This window comes from Erythranthe guttata, chromosome 3 (assembly GCF_056151865.1).
Source record: "Erythranthe guttata isolate IM_541 chromosome 3, IM_541, whole genome shotgun sequence".
Taxonomy (NCBI): domain Eukaryota; kingdom Viridiplantae; phylum Streptophyta; class Magnoliopsida; order Lamiales; family Phrymaceae; genus Erythranthe; species Erythranthe guttata.
Genome location: NC_142535.1, coordinates 15191451 through 15215000, shown reverse-complemented (window position 1 = coordinate 15215000; position 23550 = coordinate 15191451). Strand labels below are relative to the sequence as shown.

The 23550-nt window shown below is 35.0% G+C and overlaps 5 protein-coding genes and 2 non-coding genes across 10 annotated transcripts in view; 6 read left to right on the top strand and 1 right to left on the bottom strand.

The window, feature by feature from the left end:
• The window catches only part of LOC148771907 (agglutinin-like), a 2121-nt gene extending 1396 nt beyond the window's left edge, over positions 1 to 725 (top strand). Inside the window, exons 3-4 of the mRNA XM_088815632.1 lie at positions 19 to 255; positions 336 to 725. Coding sequence (XP_088671758.1) covers positions 19 to 255; positions 336 to 593 — 495 coding nt within the window. The 3' untranslated portion in view covers positions 594 to 725. The remainder of the gene's footprint in view (positions 1 to 18; positions 256 to 335) is intronic.
• A 127-nt stretch (positions 726 to 852) lies between these two features.
• TRNAM-CAU (transfer RNA methionine (anticodon CAU)) lies at positions 853 to 924 on the top strand. The gene has a single exon. It is a non-coding gene; the product is annotated as a tRNA-Met (tRNA).
• A 23-nt stretch (positions 925 to 947) lies between these two features.
• TRNAA-UGC (transfer RNA alanine (anticodon UGC)) lies at positions 948 to 1020 on the top strand. The gene has a single exon. It is a non-coding gene; the product is annotated as a tRNA-Ala (tRNA).
• A 5890-nt stretch (positions 1021 to 6910) lies between these two features.
• On the top strand, positions 6911 to 8930 carry LOC105966012 (plasma membrane fusion protein). Its single transcript, XM_012990557.2, has 6 exons — positions 6911 to 7243; positions 7335 to 7442; positions 7558 to 7691; positions 8182 to 8282; positions 8377 to 8436; positions 8565 to 8930. The coding sequence occupies exons 1-6, from the start codon at positions 7012 to 7014 to the stop codon at positions 8647 to 8649; spliced, it is 720 nt and encodes a 239-aa protein (XP_012846011.2). The 5' UTR covers positions 6911 to 7011; the 3' UTR covers positions 8650 to 8930.
• Positions 8931 to 9584: 654 nt separating this feature from the next.
• On the bottom strand, positions 9585 to 11601 carry LOC105966002 (Leucine carboxyl methyltransferase). Its single transcript, XM_012990548.2, has 2 exons — positions 10817 to 11601; positions 9585 to 10399 (listed from the first exon to the last, which is right to left on the bottom strand). Exons 1-2 carry the CDS (start codon positions 11199 to 11201, stop codon positions 9771 to 9773), a joined length of 1014 nt encoding a protein of 337 aa, XP_012846002.1. The 5' UTR covers positions 11202 to 11601; the 3' UTR covers positions 9585 to 9770.
• A 2261-nt stretch (positions 11602 to 13862) lies between these two features.
• On the top strand, positions 13863 to 17692 carry LOC105966348 (methyltransferase, putative (DUF21)). 2 transcript variants are annotated; one of them, XM_088815627.1, is made up of 12 exons: positions 13863 to 14248; positions 15135 to 15211; positions 15318 to 15401; positions 15513 to 15626; positions 15721 to 15807; positions 15887 to 16026; positions 16134 to 16221; positions 16324 to 16397; positions 16616 to 16737; positions 16888 to 17102; positions 17197 to 17243; positions 17359 to 17692. In XM_088815627.1, exons 1-12 carry the CDS (start codon positions 14071 to 14073, stop codon positions 17471 to 17473), a joined length of 1341 nt encoding a protein of 446 aa, XP_088671753.1. In that variant the 5' UTR covers positions 13863 to 14070; the 3' UTR covers positions 17474 to 17692. The 2 variants fall into 2 exon arrangements, with proteins under 2 accessions (XP_088671753.1, XP_088671754.1); XM_088815628.1 differs by having other exon boundaries at positions 13921 to 14253.
• Positions 17693 to 18609: 917 nt separating this feature from the next.
• Positions 18610 to 23276, top strand: LOC148771904 (S-adenosyl-L-methionine-dependent methyltransferases superfamily protein). 3 transcript variants are annotated; one of them, XM_088815625.1, is made up of 9 exons: positions 18636 to 19023; positions 19126 to 20048; positions 20131 to 20280; positions 20431 to 20701; positions 20777 to 20869; positions 20982 to 21156; positions 21790 to 22032; positions 22141 to 22335; positions 22832 to 23276. In XM_088815625.1, exons 2-9 carry the CDS (start codon positions 19188 to 19190, stop codon positions 23028 to 23030), a joined length of 2187 nt encoding a protein of 728 aa, XP_088671751.1. In that variant the 5' UTR covers positions 18636 to 19023; positions 19126 to 19187; the 3' UTR covers positions 23031 to 23276. The 3 variants fall into 3 exon arrangements, with proteins under 3 accessions (XP_088671750.1, XP_088671751.1, XP_088671752.1); XM_088815626.1 differs by having other exon boundaries at positions 18680 to 19019; XM_088815624.1 differs by having other exon boundaries at positions 18610 to 20048.
• The last annotated feature ends 274 nt before the right edge of the window (positions 23277 to 23550 follow it).

Genomic DNA, 23550 nt, shown 5'->3' with positions numbered 1-23550 from the left:
GTGGAAAATTTGATGAAGCTTCGTCTCCAAAATCTAATCAACAAGGGCGTATTTGTCCGAAGTCCTGGACCGTGGGGCGGGCTCGAGGGGAGGGAATTTGACGATGGGGTCTTTTCTGAAGTAAAAAAAGTTCACGTGCATGAATGTATTCACACAAATGCAATATCTGCGGTCCAGTTTCTGTATGTGAAGAAAGACGGCACTACTATTTGGTCGCCCATGCATGGCTGTTTGGGCGGAGATATCGTGAAAAAAGTTAGCCTTTTTTTCGTGTTTTTTACGTTAAAAAAGTTAGCCATGTTTATATTTATTTGGGGTTTTATATGTTTTTGCAGATTGAGATTGATGTCGACGGTGGCGAATATTTAGTCGGGATTGAAGGTTTTCATGGCCCTATAGAAGGGATTACGGGCGGTGTTAGTGTGATGAGATCGATCACATTTCATACTAACAAGTTCAAATACGGTCCATCGGGAAATGAGATTGGCACATTCTTCACTTCTTCGAAAGGCTGCGATGGCAAGATTGTCGGATTTTTCGGAAAGAGTGGCGCTTATTTGAGTGCTATTGGGGTGCATAATATGTATCTTTGAAAGTGTTGGGGCTGTTTTAAAATATTTCAGGAGTTTTTTTGTATGTTGATGGATATTTTCCTTCCTTTTCTTATTTGATTTAATTTCAGGAGTTCTTTTGGATGTGATCTATGACATCATAATGTTCAATAATCGACCCTGTAACATATTTGAAAAGTATTGTTCCAATTTCCAAACAATTTCATAGTTCTAACTTGGTGAAGAAAATGAGAAGTTTTACATAAAGATATATCTGTACAAAGCTATAATTAATCAACAAATCAGAGTGGCGCAGCGGAAGCGTGGTGGGCCCATAACCCACAGGTCCCAGGATCGAAACCTGGCTCTGATATTGAGTGGCTTCCCTTCTGAGTTGGGGATGTAGCTCAAATGGTAGAGCGCTCGCTTTGCATGCGAGAGGCACGGGGTTCGATCCCCCGCATCTCCAAAAAATTCTTTGAAACTTTTTGTTTCTAGCTATAATCAAACCTCTTCAAAATACAGCAAATAAACAAACAAATTTAAATATTTTTCTAGTTTTTCTATCAAACTACTGCAAATTACCAAAACTATGACGACAATGATGATCGTCTAATGTTTCCTTTTGTAGGATCAACGTCTAATACGGTATTGGTACCGTATCGCAAATGGTTGGTACGGTAATGGTATTGCATTCTCAATACCATGGTAATATTGTACCATACCTACTATTATAGTATATTTTCTATTTCTTTTTTGTTTCCTTTATTTTCTATACCATAATATTTATAACTTTATAAAAAAAATATTTCTAATACTTTATTTTATTACAAGTCAATTTTCCGATTTTTCTCAAACTACATGTATTTTTTTTTTTCTTTTTTTTCTTCTAATCAATATATATCACGTCGTCAAATTAATTGTAATGTTTGGCTCAATAAATGTATGAAGACGTTAAGATAATATAAATTTATATATTGCGAAATTCATTTGCAGGTAAAAATGACAAGATTTTTTTTTATATCAAATTTTAGCTTAATACGTGATAATGGTAGAATACCATGTACCATGGTATCGTACCAAAAGTAACGGTATACCAAATAACGGTATACCGAATGTTTCAGTATGGTAATAGTACGAAACTTTTCATTACCATAACTTAACGGTTGGTATACGGTAATGGTCAAAAACTTCGGTATCCCTACCAATGCCACCCATACAAATAATAGTAGGTCGATGGTATCGCCCGGGGCGCCGGAAAACTCGGGACTGGCCCTGTTTGTCTATATACTGAAAAAACATGGATTTATCGGGGGAACGCAATTGCTATGGATAGAGAAAATTTCCAGCGCAAATAACTCAGCACTCAAGAGCAAGCCCAAATTTTGATTATGTTATTATTATTTTTATAGCTATTTATTTACTTGTACTTATTTTGTTCTTTTGAGTAAACTGCAAAAAGTATCCATGTATAATCTCTAAATAGCGAAAAACCCCTTATGATAAATAAACTAGCAAAAACCCCCTGTGAAATTATTTAAATAGCACACTCAGCCCATTTATCATTTGAGTGTTGACTTCATATAAAAAGACACAAAAACCCTCGGGATTTTGCAATTAATAAATTCTTATATTTTTTAAATATTTTAATTATTTTATTTTTGTTATATCTTAATAATAAATGTATAATGGGGTCTTTAATTTATTTTTATTTTTATTCTCACATAATTTTTGTATATATTTTAAATTATTGCTACATCAAAAGAAAATTTAAATTCCGTTATTATGTATTTAAAAAAAAATCTATACTTAATTTGATTAATAAATTTTTAATAATTTTTAAATTTAATTATTTACTAGTTTTTATCAATATTTTAATTTCTAAACAATCAAATTAAAAGGAAAAAATATATACATATAAATACATTTTTAGGGTCAATTTCGTCATTTCATGTCCAAAAACCTACTACCAGTCGCGCAACCCGCGAGTGAGCCACGCTTAAGTCAACTGGGGGGTTTTTTGCCTTTGACTAAATTTCACAGGGGGATTTTGCTAGTTTATTTATTACAGGGGGATTTTTACTATTTGGATATTACACAGGGTACTTTTTTGTAGTTTACTCTTGTTCTTTTACTATTCGCACGTGCAATTTACTTATAAATAAAGTACGTATTTTTACAACTTTGGAATTTTTCCTTGTACAGTATCAATCATCATGTATAGGAGTTATAATCATATTCAAATTCTAACTTTCCAATTATATATATATATATTATATAAATCGCCTTTTTTATGTTCTGTAGAACCCTAATTGTCTTATGGAAAATAACTCAGGGAGGATGTCTGAGATACTTGGGCACGAATATCGTTATCGTTTTCGGGTGAACTATGACGAGTTTCCGACCGATTTTTACAACCGTGAGAGAAAGTTCTATTTTTTCGAGATCAGAACAAATTTCATGCTAAAGAAAAAGTTTGAAGATGAAGAAGACGATGTGATGGGGTCGGAAGCTTTCGATGTAATTGTATACGAAAGTGAGGGTGTAGGGTTCCTGAGAAGCTACCTAGTTACCTGGATGGGTATCAGGCTACAGGAATACTGGATTATCTCCGAGGAAGAAATCGAATCTATGCTTCAGGGGGCAATTGATTTCGCCATACGGTGGGCGGCTGATAATCCCGAAGAATTCTTTTTTCCGGTGGTGGTGGATTTGGACATTTGCACGGTGCAGCTAGAGAGAGAAACAGCTGAAGAGGCGTACGATAGGGCGATTAGGGCGGAGTTCATGTATCCGGTTTACCTCTGGGCGAACCATTCCGGTAGGAACGATGAGCTGCACAAGAGTATCCACCCTAGGCTTAGGGATTTTTTGATGTTTTATTTAGCAAAGATTAGGGTTGAAGGTGTTGATCAAGGGTTGAGTCTTATGGAGATGTGTTCGATTTGCTTGCGGAATCCCACCGTGGGATCTCGGGTTTCTGTTCTTCCTTGCGGTCATGCTTTTCATTACCATTGCATTGTTCGGTGGTTTATCAAGAGCAATTCGTGCCCCTTTTGCCGTTTCCGGGGACATGATTTCCCTGTTTGTAATAATTTACCTTGTCTTGGTTAGTGTGCCGACTTTCAATATGCTAAGTTTCGATTGTGCTGGTTAGTGTGCCGACTGTCAAGCTAAGTTTCGATTGTGCTGTTCTCCAATGCTAAACTCAATCCCCTAATACTGTCATTTATGATTGATTTGTGATTTTAGAGATTCTTAAAATGACACTCTGTAATCTCCCAACTCATCATTTAATACAATTTTTTCTTTTAATTTCTATTACAAAAATTGAGATAATTAATTTATTTTCAAACTCTAAATGAATTTCACCATAGCTAAATGAACATATATTATTGGAGTTCTATGTTTCTTTTAACATTCGACCTAAAATAAATGAATTATACGCGTGATCTATAAAAATTGCTAGTTTGTATACAATATATGTTTGCTAGTTTGTATACAATATATGTTCATGATTTAACGAAAAGGAAAAATATAAATTTAAAATTTGTTCATAAAAAATGTCACTGTTAATGTTCATAAAAAAATAAATCTCTCTCTAAAATAAATCTAAATAAAATCAAGAATGAATTCGAAAATGATTTTTTTTTTCCTCTTTTTGACGGAATATTTATTTTAATAATTTAATAGTTTTAATTTTAATTTTAAAACCCAATAATAAATTACACCTAAGAATTTTTTTTAGTCATTGGAGAAGACTATACACTGAATACAGTGTCGGATCGCGTACACATGATTTCTAGTTTTTCTAGAGAAAAACAAGACTGGGAGAAAGTAGTGGTCCGATTTCCGATAATCATACTTAGATTTATGTTCTTCGTATTCGTAGAACTTCTTCGCCATATTCATATTCATTTCTATGATTTCTAGTTTTTCTAGAGAAAAACAAGACTGGGAGAAAGTAGTGGTCCGATTTCCAATAAGCATACTTGGATTTTTTGGATGGTTACAAAAGAACTGGCTACTCCTATTTCTACTACGTCACCTCCTCAATGAATGGTGGATGTTTATTTGTTATAAGAGCTAAGAGTTGTTCACTATAACATTTCAAAAAGTTCACTATAACATTTCAAAAAAATCCTACAAAATATCTACTAAGGCAAGTATTATAGAATCTAAGAGTTGTTCACTAGAGCATTTCAAATAATTCCTACAAAATATCTACTAAGGAAAGTATTATAGAATCCTCTAAGGATCTCTACTAGACCTATTTACATTTGGGCCTAGATACGACTACAGATGGGTCGAGTTCGGGTCCGAGTCCTACATTTGAGGGACCCAAAACATACCCGTGGGGATCGGCGGCGGATCCGGGTCTAGGTCGGGTTCAAAATTAAAAAAAAAAAAACAAAATTAATTGGGGTGGCCCGACCTCGGGTCGGTTCCTCAGGTCCGGATCCTCAGGTCGACCTGCCGGGCAGGCATGTCGGGTCTCGGGTCCCCAAATACAAGAATCGAAACCGACCCATGCAATTTCGGGTTCGATTTCGGGTCCTCGGTCAACGAGGTGGGTTCGGGCCGATTCCAGATTAGATCCAACCGGTGGTCGAGTCTATTTGAGACAAACAGTTGAGCCAAAAATGACGGACGGTGGGTTCGATCCCAGCGATATTTTATTTCCGTTTGGGCAAATTACGGTCACGCCCCTAAGGTAAGGTCAAATTACGAAAAAATCTCTATTGTTTGCTTACTTACAACCATTCCTCTCAGCTATATTTTCTTACACGTTCAGCCTTACATTATCAAATTTACATAGGGTGTTCATTTGATCGGTTTATTGACCGAATCGAACCGAACGAAAATTTGTACATGCCGATTACCGAACCGTTAACTCGGTGTGATATTCGATTTTATCTTATATATATATATATATATATATATATATATATATATATATATATATATATATATATATATATATATATATATATATATATATATATATATATATATATATATATATATATATATATATATATATATATATATATATATATATTTAAAATTAATTAAAAATAAATAAAAAATAATCAAAATTTTAAATATTTTTAATAAAATTTGGTTTATTCGAACTAAAATGGCATACCACAATTTTTTGAATAATTTTATCGAATAAACTCCCATAGATTTATCAACTAGAAGGATATTTTTGTAAAAAAATACATAGTTAAAGAGTGCTCGTAATTATGCAAAGGCAACTAATATATGCAAGACGAAAATTACTAAGTGCAAGACATTACTTCATGCAAGACCAAAATATAAATAAACTTACTAAGATCAAGACTGAAAATTACAAATATAACCCCAATATTAATTTAGATATTATTAATTCAAATTAGGCTAATTGCTATTGCAAGACAAAAAAAACAAAAAAAAAAAGGAATAAAAAAAAAGGAAAAAACGGGAGGGAACTCACTCCCCCAACAAAACCCCAACATCTTCTTCTCCACACTCATTTTACACACCTTTTTCCACAAAAAAATATTCCATATTCCCCAAAACCCTCATCACACAAAACCCTCAAATCTTACTAAAACTTGAAAAGAATGACATTATGGATACACAAGACATAAATATGGAGGATTCCAAGGTCGAAGAACACAAAGAGGTAAGAAATATTGTACTTTGTGATCGTTTTTCTCGTTTTTCGCACCTCATTTCACGTACAAAAAATTCGACGTGTACAGGTCGAAATATGCTCCGAATATCGACACACTATCGTCGAAAATTTCAACATAAATCGACACTCTTTTACTGTCGATTTTATTGAATTTTTCGACATTCTGGTGTCGATATTCGGTGCATATTTCGACACTAGTGTGTCGATATTCGGAGCATATTTCAACCTGTACACGTCGAATTTTTTGTACGTGAAATGAGGTGTGAAAAACGAGAAAAAACGATCAACGGTGACGACTGCAACGGCGACATTGGATATTTCTAGTGTTTGTCGACTGCAACGGCAACGGGGGAGGTGGCGACGGCGACGGCGGCGGGGCGACGACGAAGGGCGGCGGCGAGAGTGCTGCAATTGAATTTTTTTTTTCTTCCCTTCTTCCCTCCTCCTCGTTTTTCAATTCTCGTTTTTCGATTTGCTTTTTCATTCTTTTTTATTAATTTTTCTTTTTTAAATTGGTCTTGCAAACGTAAATATTTAATAAAAGAATTTTTATTTTGTTTGTATTTTATTAAGGTTATTATAGTCTTTTTATACTAATTTGATAAAAAAAATTAATTTGGTCTTGCCCTAAGTAAATTTGTAATTGCAAATAGTCGCTGCCTTATGCAAATCTCGCAATTTGAATTGGTTGTAATTTTCCCTTTTCTTTTTAATGATTTTCAATTGCAATTCGGATTCTGATACCCATCATCTTTACCGTTAAGCCACACAACCACCATGTCGAAATTCCTCACCTCCCTAATCTCCTCCACCCCCGCCCCGTCTTCCGCCGCTCAGCCGCCGCTAAATTCTCGTAGTTCACCGCCGTCTCACTATCCCCACAGCTCGTCCTACGATATAAACCCAATCTCCCGCCGAAACGCAGCCGTTTTGCTCTCGTCAATCATCACCCCGCTCCTCCCTTCTCTCCTCCAGCCACCGCTCGCCTCCGCATTCTCAATCGGAATCTGTACTCAATTTCCTCTCATCTCCTTCGTTTCAATCTGCCCTAATTTGTGTAACTGAATTTTCTCATTATTTGCTTCTGAAATTTGATTTAGCAGGACCGAAGGAATGGCTGAAAGAGCAAAAGAAGAAGACCTACAAATTTCTCTTAGCTCCGGTCGATGGATCTCGCAACATACTTCAATCTGCTTATCTCGTACTAAGTAACTTTTTTTCGCCTTTTTTTTTCGCTTCGATTATTTTGACAATTGGTTATTTGTTCAGGAGTTAGTACTTTAATTTTAATTTAGTACAAAGCGAATGCAATTTGTGGTGTAGTGAAGAAAAGTGAGGCCGAGTTTGGCGAAGATGACTTGGCGGAAGTTCAAAAGTTGTTAGTGTCTGCCGCTAGAGATTGTGTTCCTCTCGATAGGAATTCTTTCGTCGAGTTCCAATCCACCACCGGAGTGGAGGTAATCAGCTAATCATACTAATATAATAGCGATGAGATTGCATTTGCACAACTATTTATAAGCTAATTAAATTTCTTTGTTATCCGGCATTATGTTACGTCTGTAACATTTCGTAGGACTAATTACAGACGTTCTAACTTCTGTGTACTCTTCAATCTGTTATGTTAATCAAGTTGATCTTAGTTATAATAATACCAAGAGATTGATTATGATCTATAATTCTATGTGTGATGTGTTAAAGTGAAATATGTTCTTGATCTGTTTGTGTAAAGTAGAATTTGAAATTGATCTGCATGCTAAGAAGTAACGAGGTTTAGTTTAACTGAAGCTGCAGTAGAATTTGAGATTTTATTAGATTTTGAATCACAATATTAGTCAAGAAAAAGCGGATGAATAAAAGACAATGGAGAAAGTCGAAACTTATTCATGAATTGTATCGGCTCCCGAATGAGTTACTTTTGTCATCTGACTTTCGTATACTATCTTTTAGGTCTGCACATTCCGTTTGATTGTAAAAAATGCATCGTCTTTGCTTGATGAAAAAGATCCAATCAAGTTAGAAGCTGAAGCCAAGCTCGATGATCTCATAAGGTACTTTTCTAGCTTGCTGTTGCTATTAGATACTTTAAATCGTGTCACTGGCCCATTATATTCAATGGCTAATTTATTTGATTTTGAATTGCAGATCATTTTCTTCTCTCAACGGCATGGTAAGGGAAAGAGGTATCGAACTTACTTCAAACAGGTATATTAAGCCTACCCGAGTAGCTTTCTAATTCAAATAACTAACCAAGTAGTTTGTGTTTTTTTTTTTTGTATATCCATATGCTATTTTTGACTCTCGATTTTGTTCTCTTGTCGTTTGTGATGCAGGCAAAGAGTTGCGGATGCACTTAATGATACAATATCTTCACTGAACAACTTGGAGCAGGGAATCAAGGACTGCCTCCAAATTTGATCTCTATAATTCCGGCATAAAGGTTTTAACCACAATCTTTTTGGAGATGTAAACGAACGAGTCGTAAAATAGATGCCGTTTTCGTAATTAATATATACCAACGTTGTTGATTGCCATTCTTGTGCATTGTTTCGAGAGATGGGAGACATCTATGGCAGTACTAGACATTAGTTCTCTAAGGTAAACAGCCTCGATCATGTGATGATGTAAGCGACTTAAAAAATAGTGTTGACTTCACCATTTTTTTATCATATATGTCAATTATTTTGGTTGTACTAAAATTTCGAGTCGTTAGTTTCTCTTTCTGCTTCATCTGCTAATTGCTTAATATTTCGTGTCTGTGAATTAAGAATGAGAAATATCATTTTTTTGTACATTTTCCACAAACATTACTTTTAACTTCCTGGAAATGCAGTTGATTTAAAAATGATATACAAGCTGCTTTGTAATAACAAAGAAGCTGAATCTTCGTCGATATTTCTTGCACGCATAAATGAGGTAAGAAGATTGCGTTTAATTTGCCTATGCAATGCTGAAAATTATTTCTATTACATCTTCGATTGAAAAATTCATACATACCAAGACCATCAAACTATCACCATCCACTTTTTAGAGGTTGTCTAATAAACATTGCACTTAGATAATTGAATGCGACGGGCTTCTGAATTGCAGGAAAGGTCATGTATATCGTGAAAAACATTTAAAAGTATTCCTGCAAGCTGAATAATGACTGTTTATTTTAGTATCATTTACGAGATTTAACGATGAAATGGTGTCTTTGTACTTTGAAGTGTATTCGTAAATCTTTTTTCAGCTAGCCGTTTCTTTTGGTTCTTTTTTATAGTAAGGATTTTTTTAAGATGCAATAGCAAAAGAAATTTATATGTGAAATAAGGAATCTGCATAAAGAATTCTATATGTACCCCGAAAGAATATTTACAGCTGAAAACACCAAGGTAAGGTATCTGATGTTTTCCCCCCTCATATTTGATCTCGTAATGGAATTATAAACTTTATTATTGTGTTGTCACACGAAACAATACCTAACGCCTATAAAATGTAAAAAAAAGCCGGAAGTTGATATGTATATAGCATATATATGCACTATCCGCTACCTGGCCTCATGAAGCAGTTTGATTGGGCGAACCAGAAGCCTGCAACAAATACAACCGCCCGCAAGGCGTCCCGTCGTCCGGGTGAATCTGTACCGTTCGAGGCAAGTTCCTCAGCTTATTGAACAAATTCATCGGATCTTGTAACAACCCAAAATGCGCATCGGGATCTCCAATCTGCGAAAGAGTAACATCTGCGAATCCAATCGAAGGCAGCAGTTGGTCCGGCCAATCACAGTAGAATCGAAAAGTGGAGCTCGATAACGTGGTGGCTTGCTTGTTCATGAAGTCAGCCAAGAGCACTGTTTTGGTGAGGTTGCATTTCTCTGCAATGATGTTGAGTACTTCAGCTGCGTGCGCGTGGGAGAGGTAGTACAGGATTCCTTCCAATATCCAGACTGTGCTCTTCTTGGGCTCGAATCCCGACGTTTGGAGCTTTTCGAGCCAATCGTCTTCTGCCAGGTCAGCTGCCACTCTTGTCAGCGATTTTGCCGTCATGATTGGGTGGTGGTGCTCCTCGCTCGAATTTGCTGCTGCTTCTAGAATGGTGGCTTTTGCTTGCAGTACTTCGGGGAAATCGACCTCGAATACGCTGCTTTCTTTCAAGCAGCTTAAGCGGTACGATCTTGCATCCATTCCTGTATGTGTGAGATAAATTCTTAAATATCTATCTATTTATATATCTGTTTTTGTTTTTCTTTTCCTAAATAAATTAAGAATATTTGATTTTTTGTTGTAAATATAGCTAGTATACTTGATAGTTAGGATTTCGGGTCGAATTTGAGTCCGTAGAAAATGGACACTATGCAATTTTTATGTCTGCTCCACATTTTCTAACCGGGAAGTAGAAGTAGAGGATCGATAGGTAGGGCCTTGGAAAAAAATATTTGTTTCTATTTTTTTTTTATTATTTCGGGATTAGTGACTATAATCGTGCTTAAATTATTTGGACGTGTTTTTCGCAATTTTTCAAAATTGTAGACATGTAATTGTTATTATAGAAAGCATATTTAAATGTTGCTTAATTAACACTCGAAAAATTGAATTATACTTACCTGCACCTAGCAGAACAACCTGAGATCCTCCACCATCGACGGAGCTCAGAGCCGCCTCGAGTTTCGAATCGAACCAAAGTGTCCGAACAGCTAAAATCACCCCAGAAATTTCCTTGGCATTGTTAAGCTTATCTTTCTTAATCTTCTCGTAAATATTCTTCAGGTACGTCTCCCCGGCAAAAAGCTCAGCCAGCGGGTCCCGGATCACCTGCCTCCACAATGCTCTCCCGGCAGCAGTCTGGCAGGCCGACCGCCGGAGTAAATCCCAGTCGCTCTCGATGGCCGCATGAAGATCTCTTAAGGTGTCGCTGCTCAGCAACTCAGGTAACTTAAACTCCGGCCAAGGCTGGTGATTTTCCGGGACGCCATTTTCGTGTTTAGACATTATTATATGATCAGATATGCAACGAATATGCTGAGGGAACGAAATGAATAGTTGAATCTATTGAACACATATGTAGCTAAAGAGGGGGGGTGGGGAGGGGGTTGGAATTGTTGTTAGTTAAGGATAAGGAAAGAGAGCCACACACAAAAGCAAATGCTCAGGTGCAATATCTTCTTACAAGAGGGGGGAAAAAGAGAAGGTGATGAGAGAGTCCACGATTACCAACAATTCATACCCTTTCGTTGCGATGGAATTAAAAAAAAGGTGGCTGAAAAAAATTGGATCCCACATCGAAAATAATATATGTCTTGTTCATATCGTGGTTCCCACTGCACTTTTCGAAGCGAACCCTTTCGACTTGTACTATACCAAGTACTTATTTTGAATTCTTGTGCTATCTATCTGTCACATGATTCTGTTGCTTGCATGATATCTTGATGCAGCGAGATTTCTCCAGGGGTAATTTAGTCATTTCACATTTCATTTAGTTTTTTTTTTTTTTTTTTTTTTTTTACTTACCTAGTTTATAATTGGACCTTAAAATTTTGAACATGTTATGTTATAATTGGTATGTAGTCAGATGCTCTGCATGTTTTGTCCATCTCAATTAGGGTATTCACTTGGTCACAAACAGACGGAACTTTACCGAATCGAAAATTTGGTACGTGTCAAACACCAAACTGAAAATTCGGTTCTTTATTGGGTTAATATTTTTGGAATTCCGGTATACGGTATTGATATTCGGTATACCAAACCGTGTCGAATACGGAAATATATAATAAATATATTTTTTTTCTTTTATTTTAAATTATGTAAGGTTATAACAAATTGTAAAATACTTTTACATTGATAATTTTTTTTTAATTATATACAAATTAGCCTCTATTGATAATCACCTTTTGTTATGACGACCGATTATTTAAATCTGAATGTCAAATTCAAGAAATTAATTTGTTTAAATATATTCTTTTTACATTTTTTAAAATACTAAATTATAAGTTTGGTTTCACCGGTACCGTACCGAAAAAAAACTGAATTGATCGGTAAAAAAGGGTACCAAACGGAATAGTTCGATACGATAAACGGTACAAATATCCGAAGTACCGAAAATTCCAATACGGTTATATGCACATATCATTTTTGTTATATTTATATAATTTATATACATACATATATCATTTTTGTATAAATAAAACTCTGAATTGTTGTCCAATGGCTATTGGCTATCACTTCAAAATTGGTATCAAAGCTTTCATATGAACCAATGAGAAACGACTATTTGGGAAATTGCAGCCACATACAAATATGTGGCCCACGTAAGGCCGACGTCATTGGTCGGTGATACAAATATGGGCATTTGATTTGAATTTTTGGATTATTTTTGTAAGATTAGTTTTAAAATAAAATAATTTAAAACCCATTAAAGACTAGTGAATTCAATGTGGAATTGTCTGAGTTGAGTTTCAACTGGGGTTGCACCAATTGCAAGTGGGGTCCGACACAGCATATTCCACCCCACGACCCATATTCTCCACATGCACTGCAATGCAATATATACACACCCACTCATATTTCCAAATCAAGAAAATTAATTATCCCAATTCCCAACCACCATTAATTTCTGAAACAATCAATAAAAAAAAAACAAAATTGGTAAATATTATTCAAGGGTGTAAATGAGCCAAGTCGGCTTAATAAAAGCTCAAACTTTCTGACGAGTCGAACATGAACTCATTTTTAGTTATTCGTGAGTTTGCGGGCCGGTTCGCATTTTATATCATGTACTTAGTTTTTAGCAGGGGTAAATTACAAACACCCCCCTGTGGTATGGTCAAATTACAAAAACACCCCTCTTGTTTGGATAATTACAATCACCCCTTTTTTTTTTTTTTGATAATTTACAACCACCCCTCAACTCCTCAAATTTAGTGGAATCTTCGAGATTATATGCAATATTATCACTTTTGTGCCCGTTTTATCCCATTCAAACTCTACATTATGAAGCAAGATGATCATAATATGTGATTTTTAGCTTGTATATATCAGTTTGTGATGAATCGGAAACTGTATTTTTACACAAAACGAGTACAAACAAGAGCACATTTCACGGAATCTAGATGATTATGTTGAATTTGTCACCATAAGGGTGGCGGTGTAAGAAAAAATCATAGTTGAAGGGTAGATGTAATTATCCAAACAAGAGGTGAGTTTTTGTAATTTGACCATACCTCAGGGGGAGTATTTGTAATTTACCCTTTTTGACACACTAGTACAGTAATAAGCATATATGCTATCTACATTCATTTATTATATTAATAATTAATCAAGAAAAGAAATAATGCATCATCCAACGGAGGGGCATAATTACAGTATCCAAAATGGACGGTTTAAAATCTCAGAACTAAATAATTCATGATAATCAAATAAATAACTAAATTCAGCACAGTGGCAAATTTTGTAATAATAACCTAACAAAGTGGTCATATGGGCTTCTGACCAAAACCAATGCTTATCAACAAAAACGAATAATAAAAAATTAATAATTCAAATTCGATTTCCTCTTTCTCTTTTCTTCTTTTTGGATTTGTTGGCTATTATTTAATTTTGACATAAAAAATAATAATAATGGAATTAAAAGATTTGAAATTAAATATTAATTTTATAATAATAAATATCAAATTATAATTACAAAAAAGAAATCCACAAGATTTTCCACTGTGAGTCCAAAATGTGGGCAGCCAAATAGGATACAGACAGGCGCATCCGCACAAACTGCGAGATTTTCCTGAATAAACCTCCTTCCTTTTCAGGAAGCCACTGTGTGTGTGTGTGTGATTGTGTGTGAGAGAGAGAGAGGAGAGAGAGAGAGATGGCGGATGATATACCGTGTTGCGAGACAAAGTTTTTTCTGTTTGTGATAGTAATCATATGTCTGGTAATCTTCGCCGGTCTGATGGCCGGTCTAACTCTCGGTTTGATGTCTCTCGGCCTCGTCGACCTCGAAGTTCTCAGTAAATCCGGCCGCCCCCAAGATCGTATACATGCCTGTACTGTATTACTCTCTCTCTCTCTCTCTCTCTCTCTCTCTCTCTCTCTCTCTCTCTCTCTCTCTCTCTGTATTTGTGTGTGTTTTGAGTTTCTGAGCTTGTTACTTTAATCACTCAGTAGGAAAAATTTCTGATCATTTGGGTTTTTTTCTAGCATTTTTTTTTTCTGTTTAATCACTTAATTGGGATTTGGGAGTGTGTAATAATTATGTTGTGGTTTTTATTGATTAGATGTTTTTGTTTGATTTTTTTTCAATTTTTCTCGAATTTTTTCGAATTAGAATGTGTGAGGTACATTTGATGTTTGCCCCTTTCTTGGAATTGTTGTTGATTGTAATTTATTGCATGCTTGTAATTTTTGATTTGATTCACTTTTAGGAATGTTTTTTTTTTTTTGCAGCTTCTGTCATGAAATTAGGATATAATTAATTTGACTAATTTGTTTTAAGTATTTGGGATTAATAATTTTCTTAAGGCCCCGTTTGGTTGGGGAGATTAGCCATGATTAACTAAATAATAGGCCTTTGTTTGATGTTTGGTATCCCCAATAACTTGCTGGTTGACCCGCAAATATTATGTTTCAATAATATAATTGGGTTTCATTAGATTATTTAATCGTATATTGGCTAATCTTATCTTGGCAACCAAACGAGGCCTTAAGGGATTAGCGGTAAGTGCTAATCTAGTTGCTGCTGACAATTCGAGCATAATGTGTTTTACAATTCCATAAAAGCATTCGACATGTTTATCCAGCTCTAATCGTTTTACTTTGGATCCTTCATTAGTATAGTTGTACTTCCATTGACATTACCGCCGCACACGTTTCCGATTCTCTCTATTTGCGTTTGTCTTAGAGTGATATTCATTTTTTTTTTTTTTCGAACAGCTAAAATACTTCCGGTGGTGAAAAATCAACATCTTTTGCTATGCACACTCTTGATCGGCAACTCTCTAGCGATGGAGGTTTGTCGAATATCACTTACACGAGACTAATTTATTTCCTCGAACAAACAATTATATGTTCATTAAGTTTACGAGGCTTTTACGACTGTCTTTATTTTGCTTGTAGTCATTACCCATATTCTTGGACAAGCTCGTCCCTCCATGGGCAGCAGTTCTGCTATCGGTCACACTCATCCTCCTGTTTGGTGAGGTTGGTTAAATCCGACAACAACTGAAACGAAACAGTGTTCGATTTTATTACGGGTTTCTTGTTTTTTTAATGTAGTAACTTAATTTTCATCTCACAATTTCTTAATTGAAGATATTGCCTCAAGCAATCTGCACTCGCTACGGATTAACCGTGGGAGCAACTGTGGCGCCCTTTGTCCGCCTTCTCCTTTGGCTGTTCTACCCTATTGCTTTTCCGATTAGTAAGGTAATACAAAAAAAAAAAATTGATTTTTACTATGTTATTTCTTGATTGTACGAAAAAAAAAATGTTGTCTTAAAAGGACTTTTTTTGCTTGTAGTTTCTCGATTGGATGCTAGGTAAAGGGCATGCTGCATTACTTCGTAGAGCCGAGTTGAAAACTTTCGTTGATTTCCATGGAAACGAGGTGAAGTATTGAGTCTACGAGTTTTGTAAATTAGTCCAATCCTATGAATTTAATTTAATATATTTATTTCCGGTAGTAGGCTGGAAAAGGTGGTGATTTGACGCACGACGAAACAACGATAATTGCTGGGGCATTGGAGTTGACCGAGAAGACTGCAAAAGACGCAATGACCCCTATTACGAAGGCATTTTCCCTCGATTTGGATGGAACTCTTACTTTGTGGGTTTTTATCATTTTTACTATAAGTATTAATTTTTACGCATTACTATAATTATTTCTAATTTCCCGTCTCAGAATTTACTTCCTCGTATGTAATCATTTTACAGGGAGACGTTAAACGCTATAATGACAATGGGGCACAGTAGAGTTCCCGTTTACTACAAAAATCCGAATAATATCATCGGACTCATATTGGTAAGTTATAGTTCTTCTTGCTCAAAATATTCGATTTTTTTTGGAATCATTTCAGAAATGCTGATGATTTTATCGCTTTTTTTTTCCATTTAATGTGTGCAGGTAAAGAATCTTCTGGCAGTTGACCCTGATGATCCGGTTCCTCTAAGAAAAATGTTAATTAGAAAAATTCCTCGGTGAGTACAAACTTTACTCTTTGTCCTAATTATAAATTCTTGATATTTCAAGATACCGAAATGGTTTTCTTCGACTGAGAAAAAAAAATTATTCTAAATATAACAAGGCAGTATTTGATTCTGCTATTATATGCTGCTCTTTATTGTGCATAGATTTAAGGAGAATCTATATTCGTTCCCCGTTTTTTTATATCTATTTTATCTTGTATAATTCTCAGGGTGTCGGAAAACTTGCCCCTTTACGATATCTTGAACGAATTTCAAAAGGGTCACAGCCACCTTGCCGTTGTGTATAAGGATTCGAAAGAAACGAAGGACACTTTGCAGAAAGCCAAAGAAGGTATAGATGTTGTCGAGAATCTGCCGAATGATTCTATCTTCTTTTTTTTTTTTTTTTTTTTTTTTTTTTTTTTTTTTTTTTGCATTTTTGCATGAAATTCGTGCTTACTATCTCTAACGAGGACGTGATATATTTATTATCTTATCGCAGATTATCAGAATTTTTCGGTCTCACATGACGCTGACTCGATCTTGAAAAAGGCCGACGAACAAGTGAAGAAAAGCTCCCCTGCTTTCAAGAAAAGACATAGGGGCTGTTCTTTTTGCATTTTAGATCTCGATTTATCTCCGATTCCCGAATTTTCACCCGATCAAGTAGTAGTTGGTGTCATTACCATGGAAGATGTTATTGAGGAACTTCTTCAGGTATTCTTATAAATTTACAATTTAATCCTTAAATAGTAAAGTAATTATTTTTTTCGATTTTCATTAAGAACATTGCCTCTGTTTCTTTTGCTAGGAGGAGATACTCGACGAAACTGATGAATATGTGAACATACACAATAGGTAAAAAAAAAAAAAGTTATAATTAATACTTTGATGCAAAAGTCAACTACGCGGCTGAAATTTAAATTCCGTAATCGGAAATTGGAAAATTCATCGTTCGGGTTCTTGATTGCAGGATAAAGATAAACATGAACGCTTCTCAGGATCAGACAAATTCTTTGCAACCATTACCTACAGTTTCAAGTCCTCCAGTTCATACAGTTGCTTCAGCACTCCACAGTAGCAACTAATTGGTACTGTGAATAGAGTCTCGTGATATCTCGTACTGTTATTTCGTAGAAACTATGATATTCGAAACAAAATCGAGAGAGCAAAACTTGGTTTTATAGTTACGGTATAGAGGTAAATAGTGGCCGTTTGAGTTTGTCGAGCAGCCAAGATGTGCTTATTATTATTTATCAAGAATCTGCCTTCAACTTCATTCTGTTATAGCATGAATTATTAGATCATCTCCCAGTATTTAGGTTGTGTTTGCAAGATTTTTTGGTTAGACGCATGGAATTGGCTAAGCATTTTCTTCGAACCAATATAGAACCAGAATGGATGGTTTTGTGTCTATTACCAGTTCTTCCTCCTGAGTTAAGTATTTAGGTTGTGTTTGCAAAAGATTATTTAAAAACAAAAATTAGTAATTTTGAGTTTAAGCTGCTATTAAGTGCTTATTGAGTTATTTCTAAAAGTTGGGGTGTTTGCTTATATTCTAAAACAACTTAAATAGAGAAAGCACATTTAAAGAAATTTTGGAAAGTAAATAGTTCAAAGCAACTTGTTTTATGGGCGAATTATAGCCAATCCCCTAAGGTAAGGTTAAATTACGAAAAAATCATTTTATTTGCATAATTGCAACCACCTCCTTAACTATATTGTTTTACGAATAAACCCTTTCAGTTGGTAAATTTACAGGTGTTCATTCGGTAAAATCTTAATGAAATTTCGGTACGTCAAATTTTCATTCCATTATCGTACTGTTCGATAAATAACTGAATTATCGAAATTTAATTAAAACTATTTAAAATTTTGTTTTTTTTTAATATTATTTTTTAATTAATTTTAGTTTAAATACTAATATTTAATATATATATATATATATATATATATATATATATATATATATATATATATATATATATATATATATATATATATATATATATATATATATATATATATATATATGAAATAAAAAACTGAATATCAAACTGAATTACCGGTTCGGTAATCGGCATGTACCGAATTTTCAGTCGGTTCGGTTCGGCAAGTTTACCAACCGGATGAACACCCTTTGACAACATAAGGGTAAACGTTTAAGAAAAAATACATAGTTGAGAGGTGGTTATAATTACGCAATCAAGAAGAGTTTTTTTCGTAATTTGACAAAACCAAATGAAATTCACACAGTAAACACACGTTTGTGTGTGTGAAATGCCGACCAATTTGAGCATATTAGTTAATCCAAAAACCGAAAATACTTTCCCAAATTGGTCTGATCGGCGATGACAGAATCCGACCATTATAAGCAGCTTTTGCAGTAATCTAGATTGAATTTTTTTTTTTTTTTTTTTTTAAATAAAAGTATTCTTACTTAATTTCTACTTCTTTCAAGAAAACTTCAGATTAGGTGGAGTTGGGGCTGAATTACAACAAAACCCTCACAAAAAAAAAATAATCACTTTTCCTCAACTTAAATCCAACATGGGTTTGATTGAATTATTTCCATTATTTCGTGGGGTTGATTGAATCTGATTCAAACATCATTTAAATTCAAATTAAAAATCAGTGAGTAAGTTCCTTCACTTCTACTCTCTCTGTTCTTTCACAATTATTACATTCATTAATTTGTTCAGCTAATCTTTTTTTTATTAACTGAAAATCGATTTTGAAGTTGCTATTTTGGAAGGAAGATTTGTGGGATATAGAGATAGATAGATACATATAGATACAGATATGGCAATATCAAGATTAGGGCGCCAAGTGAAGCGCTCTTATCAATCATATGGGTTCTGTGTGAAGCTATCAGCAGTTGTAGTATTAGGCCTTTGTTTTATATTTGTATGGTCAATCTTTTCGAGTTTCTCCGTAAATTCTCGAAGGGAGAGCTTCGACGATATATTAGCTAAGTCGGTATCCGATTTGCCAGTTCATCCCAGCAAGAAAGAACCCAGAGATAAAGATCAAGAAAGGGAGCTTGAACACAGATTCAACTCTAGATTGGGCGATAAAGACGATAATGCCCTTAACGTTTCCGCCCCGATGAAACCCGAAAAAGGGCAAGAAAATGATGGGGATTCGAAGTTGTCGAAAAGGGGTGGTGGTGGAGAGAAAAATCAAGAAAATGATGGGGATTCGAAGTTGTCGAAAAAGGGTAGTGGAGAAAAAAATCGAGAAAACGGTGGATCGGAGGAGAGAGAGGACAACGATAAAGAAGGCGAAGAAGCTGATGAGGAAAATAGTGACGGCAAATCGGATGAGTCTTTGGAAGAAGATTCCGATTCGATTAATACGGAAGATTCGAATATTGAGGCTGATGAACAAGAAGAAGGAGATAATGGAGGTGGTTTACGAAAGGCGAATAAGAAGAAATTGGGTCCGGTTTTCGATCCGAAAAGGCGCTACATTTGGAAATCGTGCAACACGAGAAGTAAGCATAACTATATTCCTTGCATCGACATTGAAATTGCTACGACTAAGTTGCATAGTTATAGGCACCGTGAAAGGAGTTGCCCTAAATTGGATTTTACGTGTCTTGTTCCTCTTCCTCGTGATGGTTACGGCGGTCCAGTCGCTTGGCCCGAAAGCAAAACGAAGGTATATACATATATAACGACGAAGAATTTTTATTTTGTAATACGATTTTTTTGAAAGATGTTGATATCGTTAATTTTTGCAGATAATGTACAGAAATGTGGCGCATCCGAAATTAGCTGCGTATGTTAAAACGCAAGATTGGTTAGTTGAATCTGGAGAGTATCTCGTTTTTCCGCAGAATCAATCTTTATTCAAAGGTGGAATTCAACACTATTTAGAATCCATAGAAGAGGTGAGTTGTTCTTTCTATTTTCTCGTCGTATAATAAATTTGTCAAATTTGATTTCATTGTTATTCGGTTATAAGTTGCATCGCAATGCTGCAATTTTAACGCAGAATTATTAGTACATGGTATATTTATTTTAAACATTTGATTGTTTAGATGGCGCCCGACATTGAATGGGGAAAAAACATACGGATTGTTCTAGATATCGGATGTAAAGATTCGAGCTTTAGTGCGTATCTACTCGAGAAGGATGTTTTGACTCTCACTCTCGGATTGAAAGATGACCTAGTTGACCTAGCTCAACTAGCCCTCGAGCGTGGTTACCCTACACTAGTTACCCCTTTCGCAAATCGGAGGCTCCCTTTTCCGAGTGGAGTCTTCGATGCAATTCATTGCGGCGAATGCAGTATTTCTTGGCATTCAAACGGTTCGTCCGGTTTTTTTTTTTTTTTTTGCCTTTTTCGTTTATTAAAGATTTTAACTTTTAATTAATTGATTTCAGGTGGTAAACTTATACTCGAGATGAATAGGATATTGAGGCCCGGAGGGTACTTCATTATGTCGACTAAGCATAACAGTATCGAAGGTGAAGAAGGTTAGATATCTTCTTGATTTTTCGCGTGTGCGAAACACTTGCCTTAGAACCTTTGACCAATTTTCGACACTTTTTGATGATGTTTTTTTTTCTTTTTCTTTTTTATTGCCAGCTTTGTCGACGTTGACGTCATCGATTTGTTGGAACATACTGGCGGATAAAACCGATGATGTCAGCGACATAGGTGTCAAGATATACCAAAAGCCGGAAAGTAACAGCATATATAATTTGAGACGAAAAAAGTTCCCACCTCTATGCAAGGAAAACGAGAACCCCGATGCTACTTGGTAAGTGTGACATCGAGAATTTTACATTCAAACTGCACTTGTGCAAAATAAATTGGATGATGCTGAAATATTTACTCGAGGGAGGTCTCGTTAGCAATATTTCAAAATATTGCTTCGATTGATTTAAGCTGCTCAGCCACTCGATAAATTCCCTAATTTATTGAAAAAAAAAACTATGATCTCTAAATGACTAAATGTAGATATATTATTGATATAATAGCAGCTTCAATGGGGTTCGTTTGGTTCATAAGATACGATTAGTCAACATAAGATTAAATAATCCAATTAAATTGTTGGACGATGGGCGATCCAATAAATAATCTCACAGTTAGCTACGATTAGAGCCATTTTTTCGACAATTGTGGCCCGGCCCGGCCCGAAAATTTATTGGACTAACAAAACGTCCAATAAATCAAATTATTTAATTAATCATAGCTAATCTTACCGACCAAACGAGGCCAATAAATTGCCTAGTGATTTCATATCTTAGATAGTGGTCAAGTCTTGTATCAATCTTTAGCTGCGAAATTAAGTAAAAACCCGATTTTGTTTCTTATATGGCATTTTAAACATAAGATAAAATCATAAATACCACATTAAAGTTTTCAATTTTTTTTTTTTTTTAATTTGCAGGTATGTTTCGATGAAGACTTGCCTTCACCCAATTCCCGAGGCTATCGAGCAACACGGGACTGAGTGGCCCGCAGAATGGCCCAAAAGGCTTCATACATTTCCCGATTGGACAAATAATCGAGAAAAATTGATTGCCGATAGTGAACATTGGAAAGCTATTGTCAACAATTCGTATCTCGAAGGAATCGGCATTGACTGGTCAACTATCAGGAATGTTATGGACATGAAAGCCGTAAACGGAGGGTGAGCTGTACTTGAATAATTTAAATAAAATTTTAATTATCGTAATAAGTAATCATCCAAAACAAAATGTAATAAAAGACTGCTAATATCCGATTGATATTTTTACAGATTTGCAGCTGCGCTTTCGGAGCAGAAGGTTTGGGTAATGAATGTGGTACCTGTACATGCACCAGATACACTCCCGATAATTTTCGAGCGCGGCCTTATCGGCGTTTACCATGATTGGTGTGAATCTATTGGCTCTTATCCAAGATCTTACGACCTTCTGCATGCCGATCATCTCTTCTCAAGGCTTAAGAACAGGTTCGAAAAAAAATTCTAACTTCATTTTTTTTTTTTTTTTTTCTTTTTTTGGAATTAAATACCTGTTTTAGGTGGTTGATTTATCGCTACTATTGGAAATATCAAAATTGGTGTAGCGCGCCAATGTTTTTATTCCGATTATTTTTATATATTGAGGCCTCGTTTGGTTAGGGAAATTAGCCCATAATTAATTAAAGTAATTGGAATATGTTTAATGTTTAGTAAACCCAATAAATTTCCGGGTCGACCCGAAAATAATATTATTTTATCATGGTCCAATCGTATAATTGGGTTAATATTATCTTGGAAACCAAACGAGGACTGAAATAATTATCAAGGTACATTTTGTTGTTATATTATTGTGAATTAGACCATGATAAAATTGCAAGTATCTTATTCTTGGCTAATCTCATCGTGGCAACCAAAAATCATTCAAAAAGAAGCTCGTTTTTTTTTTCGTGTGTGTATTAACTCGATATTATATATATATTTTCAGATGTAAGCAGGCAATAGTAATTGTTGTGGAGATGGATCGGATACTAAGGCCTAACGGATGGGCAATTATTCGCGACAAAGTCGAAATTCTAAATCCTCTTGAAGAGATTCTGAGAAGCCTTCATTGGGAGATTCGTATGACTTTTGCGCAGAATCGAGAGGGTATTCTCTGTGCACAGAAGACCGTGTGGCGGCCTTGATTTGCCTTTCGTTAATCCCCACCATTTGTACATTTTTTTAGAGCCCTTTTAGCACATCTTTTTTTCTCATCCAGCCTCAACAAAATTTGTTCATTAGAGCTTTTTTTTTTCTTCTTTTTTTTGTATCCTCATTTTTTTTTTCCTGAATTCGGAGAAGATGAATACTCGATACACATTCAACATTGTATACTAAATTTCTTGAATCACACTCGACACTATTGAGGGGTGAATTGATTTTTTTTTTTTTTTTTTTTTTTTGTGTATAGAAAGGTTTATGTATCTCTTTTATTTTCATGAATCTGCATAATTTAAAAAAAAATAGGGTAAAGTACGACCACCTCTGAGAAAATGTCAAAATTATGAAAAAATCTCTAATATTTTGGATAATTATAACCACCTCTTCAACCATGAATTTTTTTATACGTCCACCCTTATGGTATCAAATTTAGTGGAATCTTCTAATTTCGTGGAATATTCTCAAGATTGTACTCGTTTTGTGTAAAAATGCAGTTTCTGAGCA

Excerpts from the sequence above, each read along its gene's own strand:
- LOC105966012 (XM_012990557.2), top strand. The coding sequence starts at position 7,012 with ATGTCGAAATTCCTCACCTCCCTAATCTCCTCCACCCCCGCCCCGTCT. Across the intron at positions 7,443-7,557 it reads ATCTGCTTATCTCGTACTAA|TGAAGAAAAGTGAGGCCGAG; the intron begins GTAACTTTTTTT and ends TTTGTGGTGTAG. Across the intron at positions 8,437-8,564 it reads ATCGAACTTACTTCAAACAG|GCAAAGAGTTGCGGATGCAC; the intron begins GTATATTAAGCC and ends TTTGTGATGCAG.
- LOC105966002 (XM_012990548.2), bottom strand. The coding sequence starts at position 11,201 with ATGTCTAAACACGAAAATGGCGTCCCGGAAAATCACCAGCCTTGGCCG. Across the intron at positions 10,400-10,816 it reads GGTTGTTCTGCTAGGTGCAG|GAATGGATGCAAGATCGTAC; the intron begins GTAAGTATAATT and ends TCACACATACAG.
- LOC105966348 (XM_088815627.1), top strand. The coding sequence starts at position 14,071 with ATGGCGGATGATATACCGTGTTGCGAGACAAAGTTTTTTCTGTTTGTG. Across the intron at positions 15,402-15,512 it reads TCATCCTCCTGTTTGGTGAG|ATATTGCCTCAAGCAATCTG; the intron begins GTTGGTTAAATC and ends TCTTAATTGAAG. Across the intron at positions 17,103-17,196 it reads TTATTGAGGAACTTCTTCAG|GAGGAGATACTCGACGAAAC; the intron begins GTATTCTTATAA and ends TTCTTTTGCTAG.
- LOC148771904 (XM_088815624.1), top strand. The coding sequence starts at position 19,188 with ATGGCAATATCAAGATTAGGGCGCCAAGTGAAGCGCTCTTATCAATCA. Across the intron at positions 20,281-20,430 it reads ATTTAGAATCCATAGAAGAG|ATGGCGCCCGACATTGAATG; the intron begins GTGAGTTGTTCT and ends TTGATTGTTTAG. Across the intron at positions 22,336-22,831 it reads TTCTCAAGGCTTAAGAACAG|ATGTAAGCAGGCAATAGTAA; the intron begins GTTCGAAAAAAA and ends ATATATTTTCAG.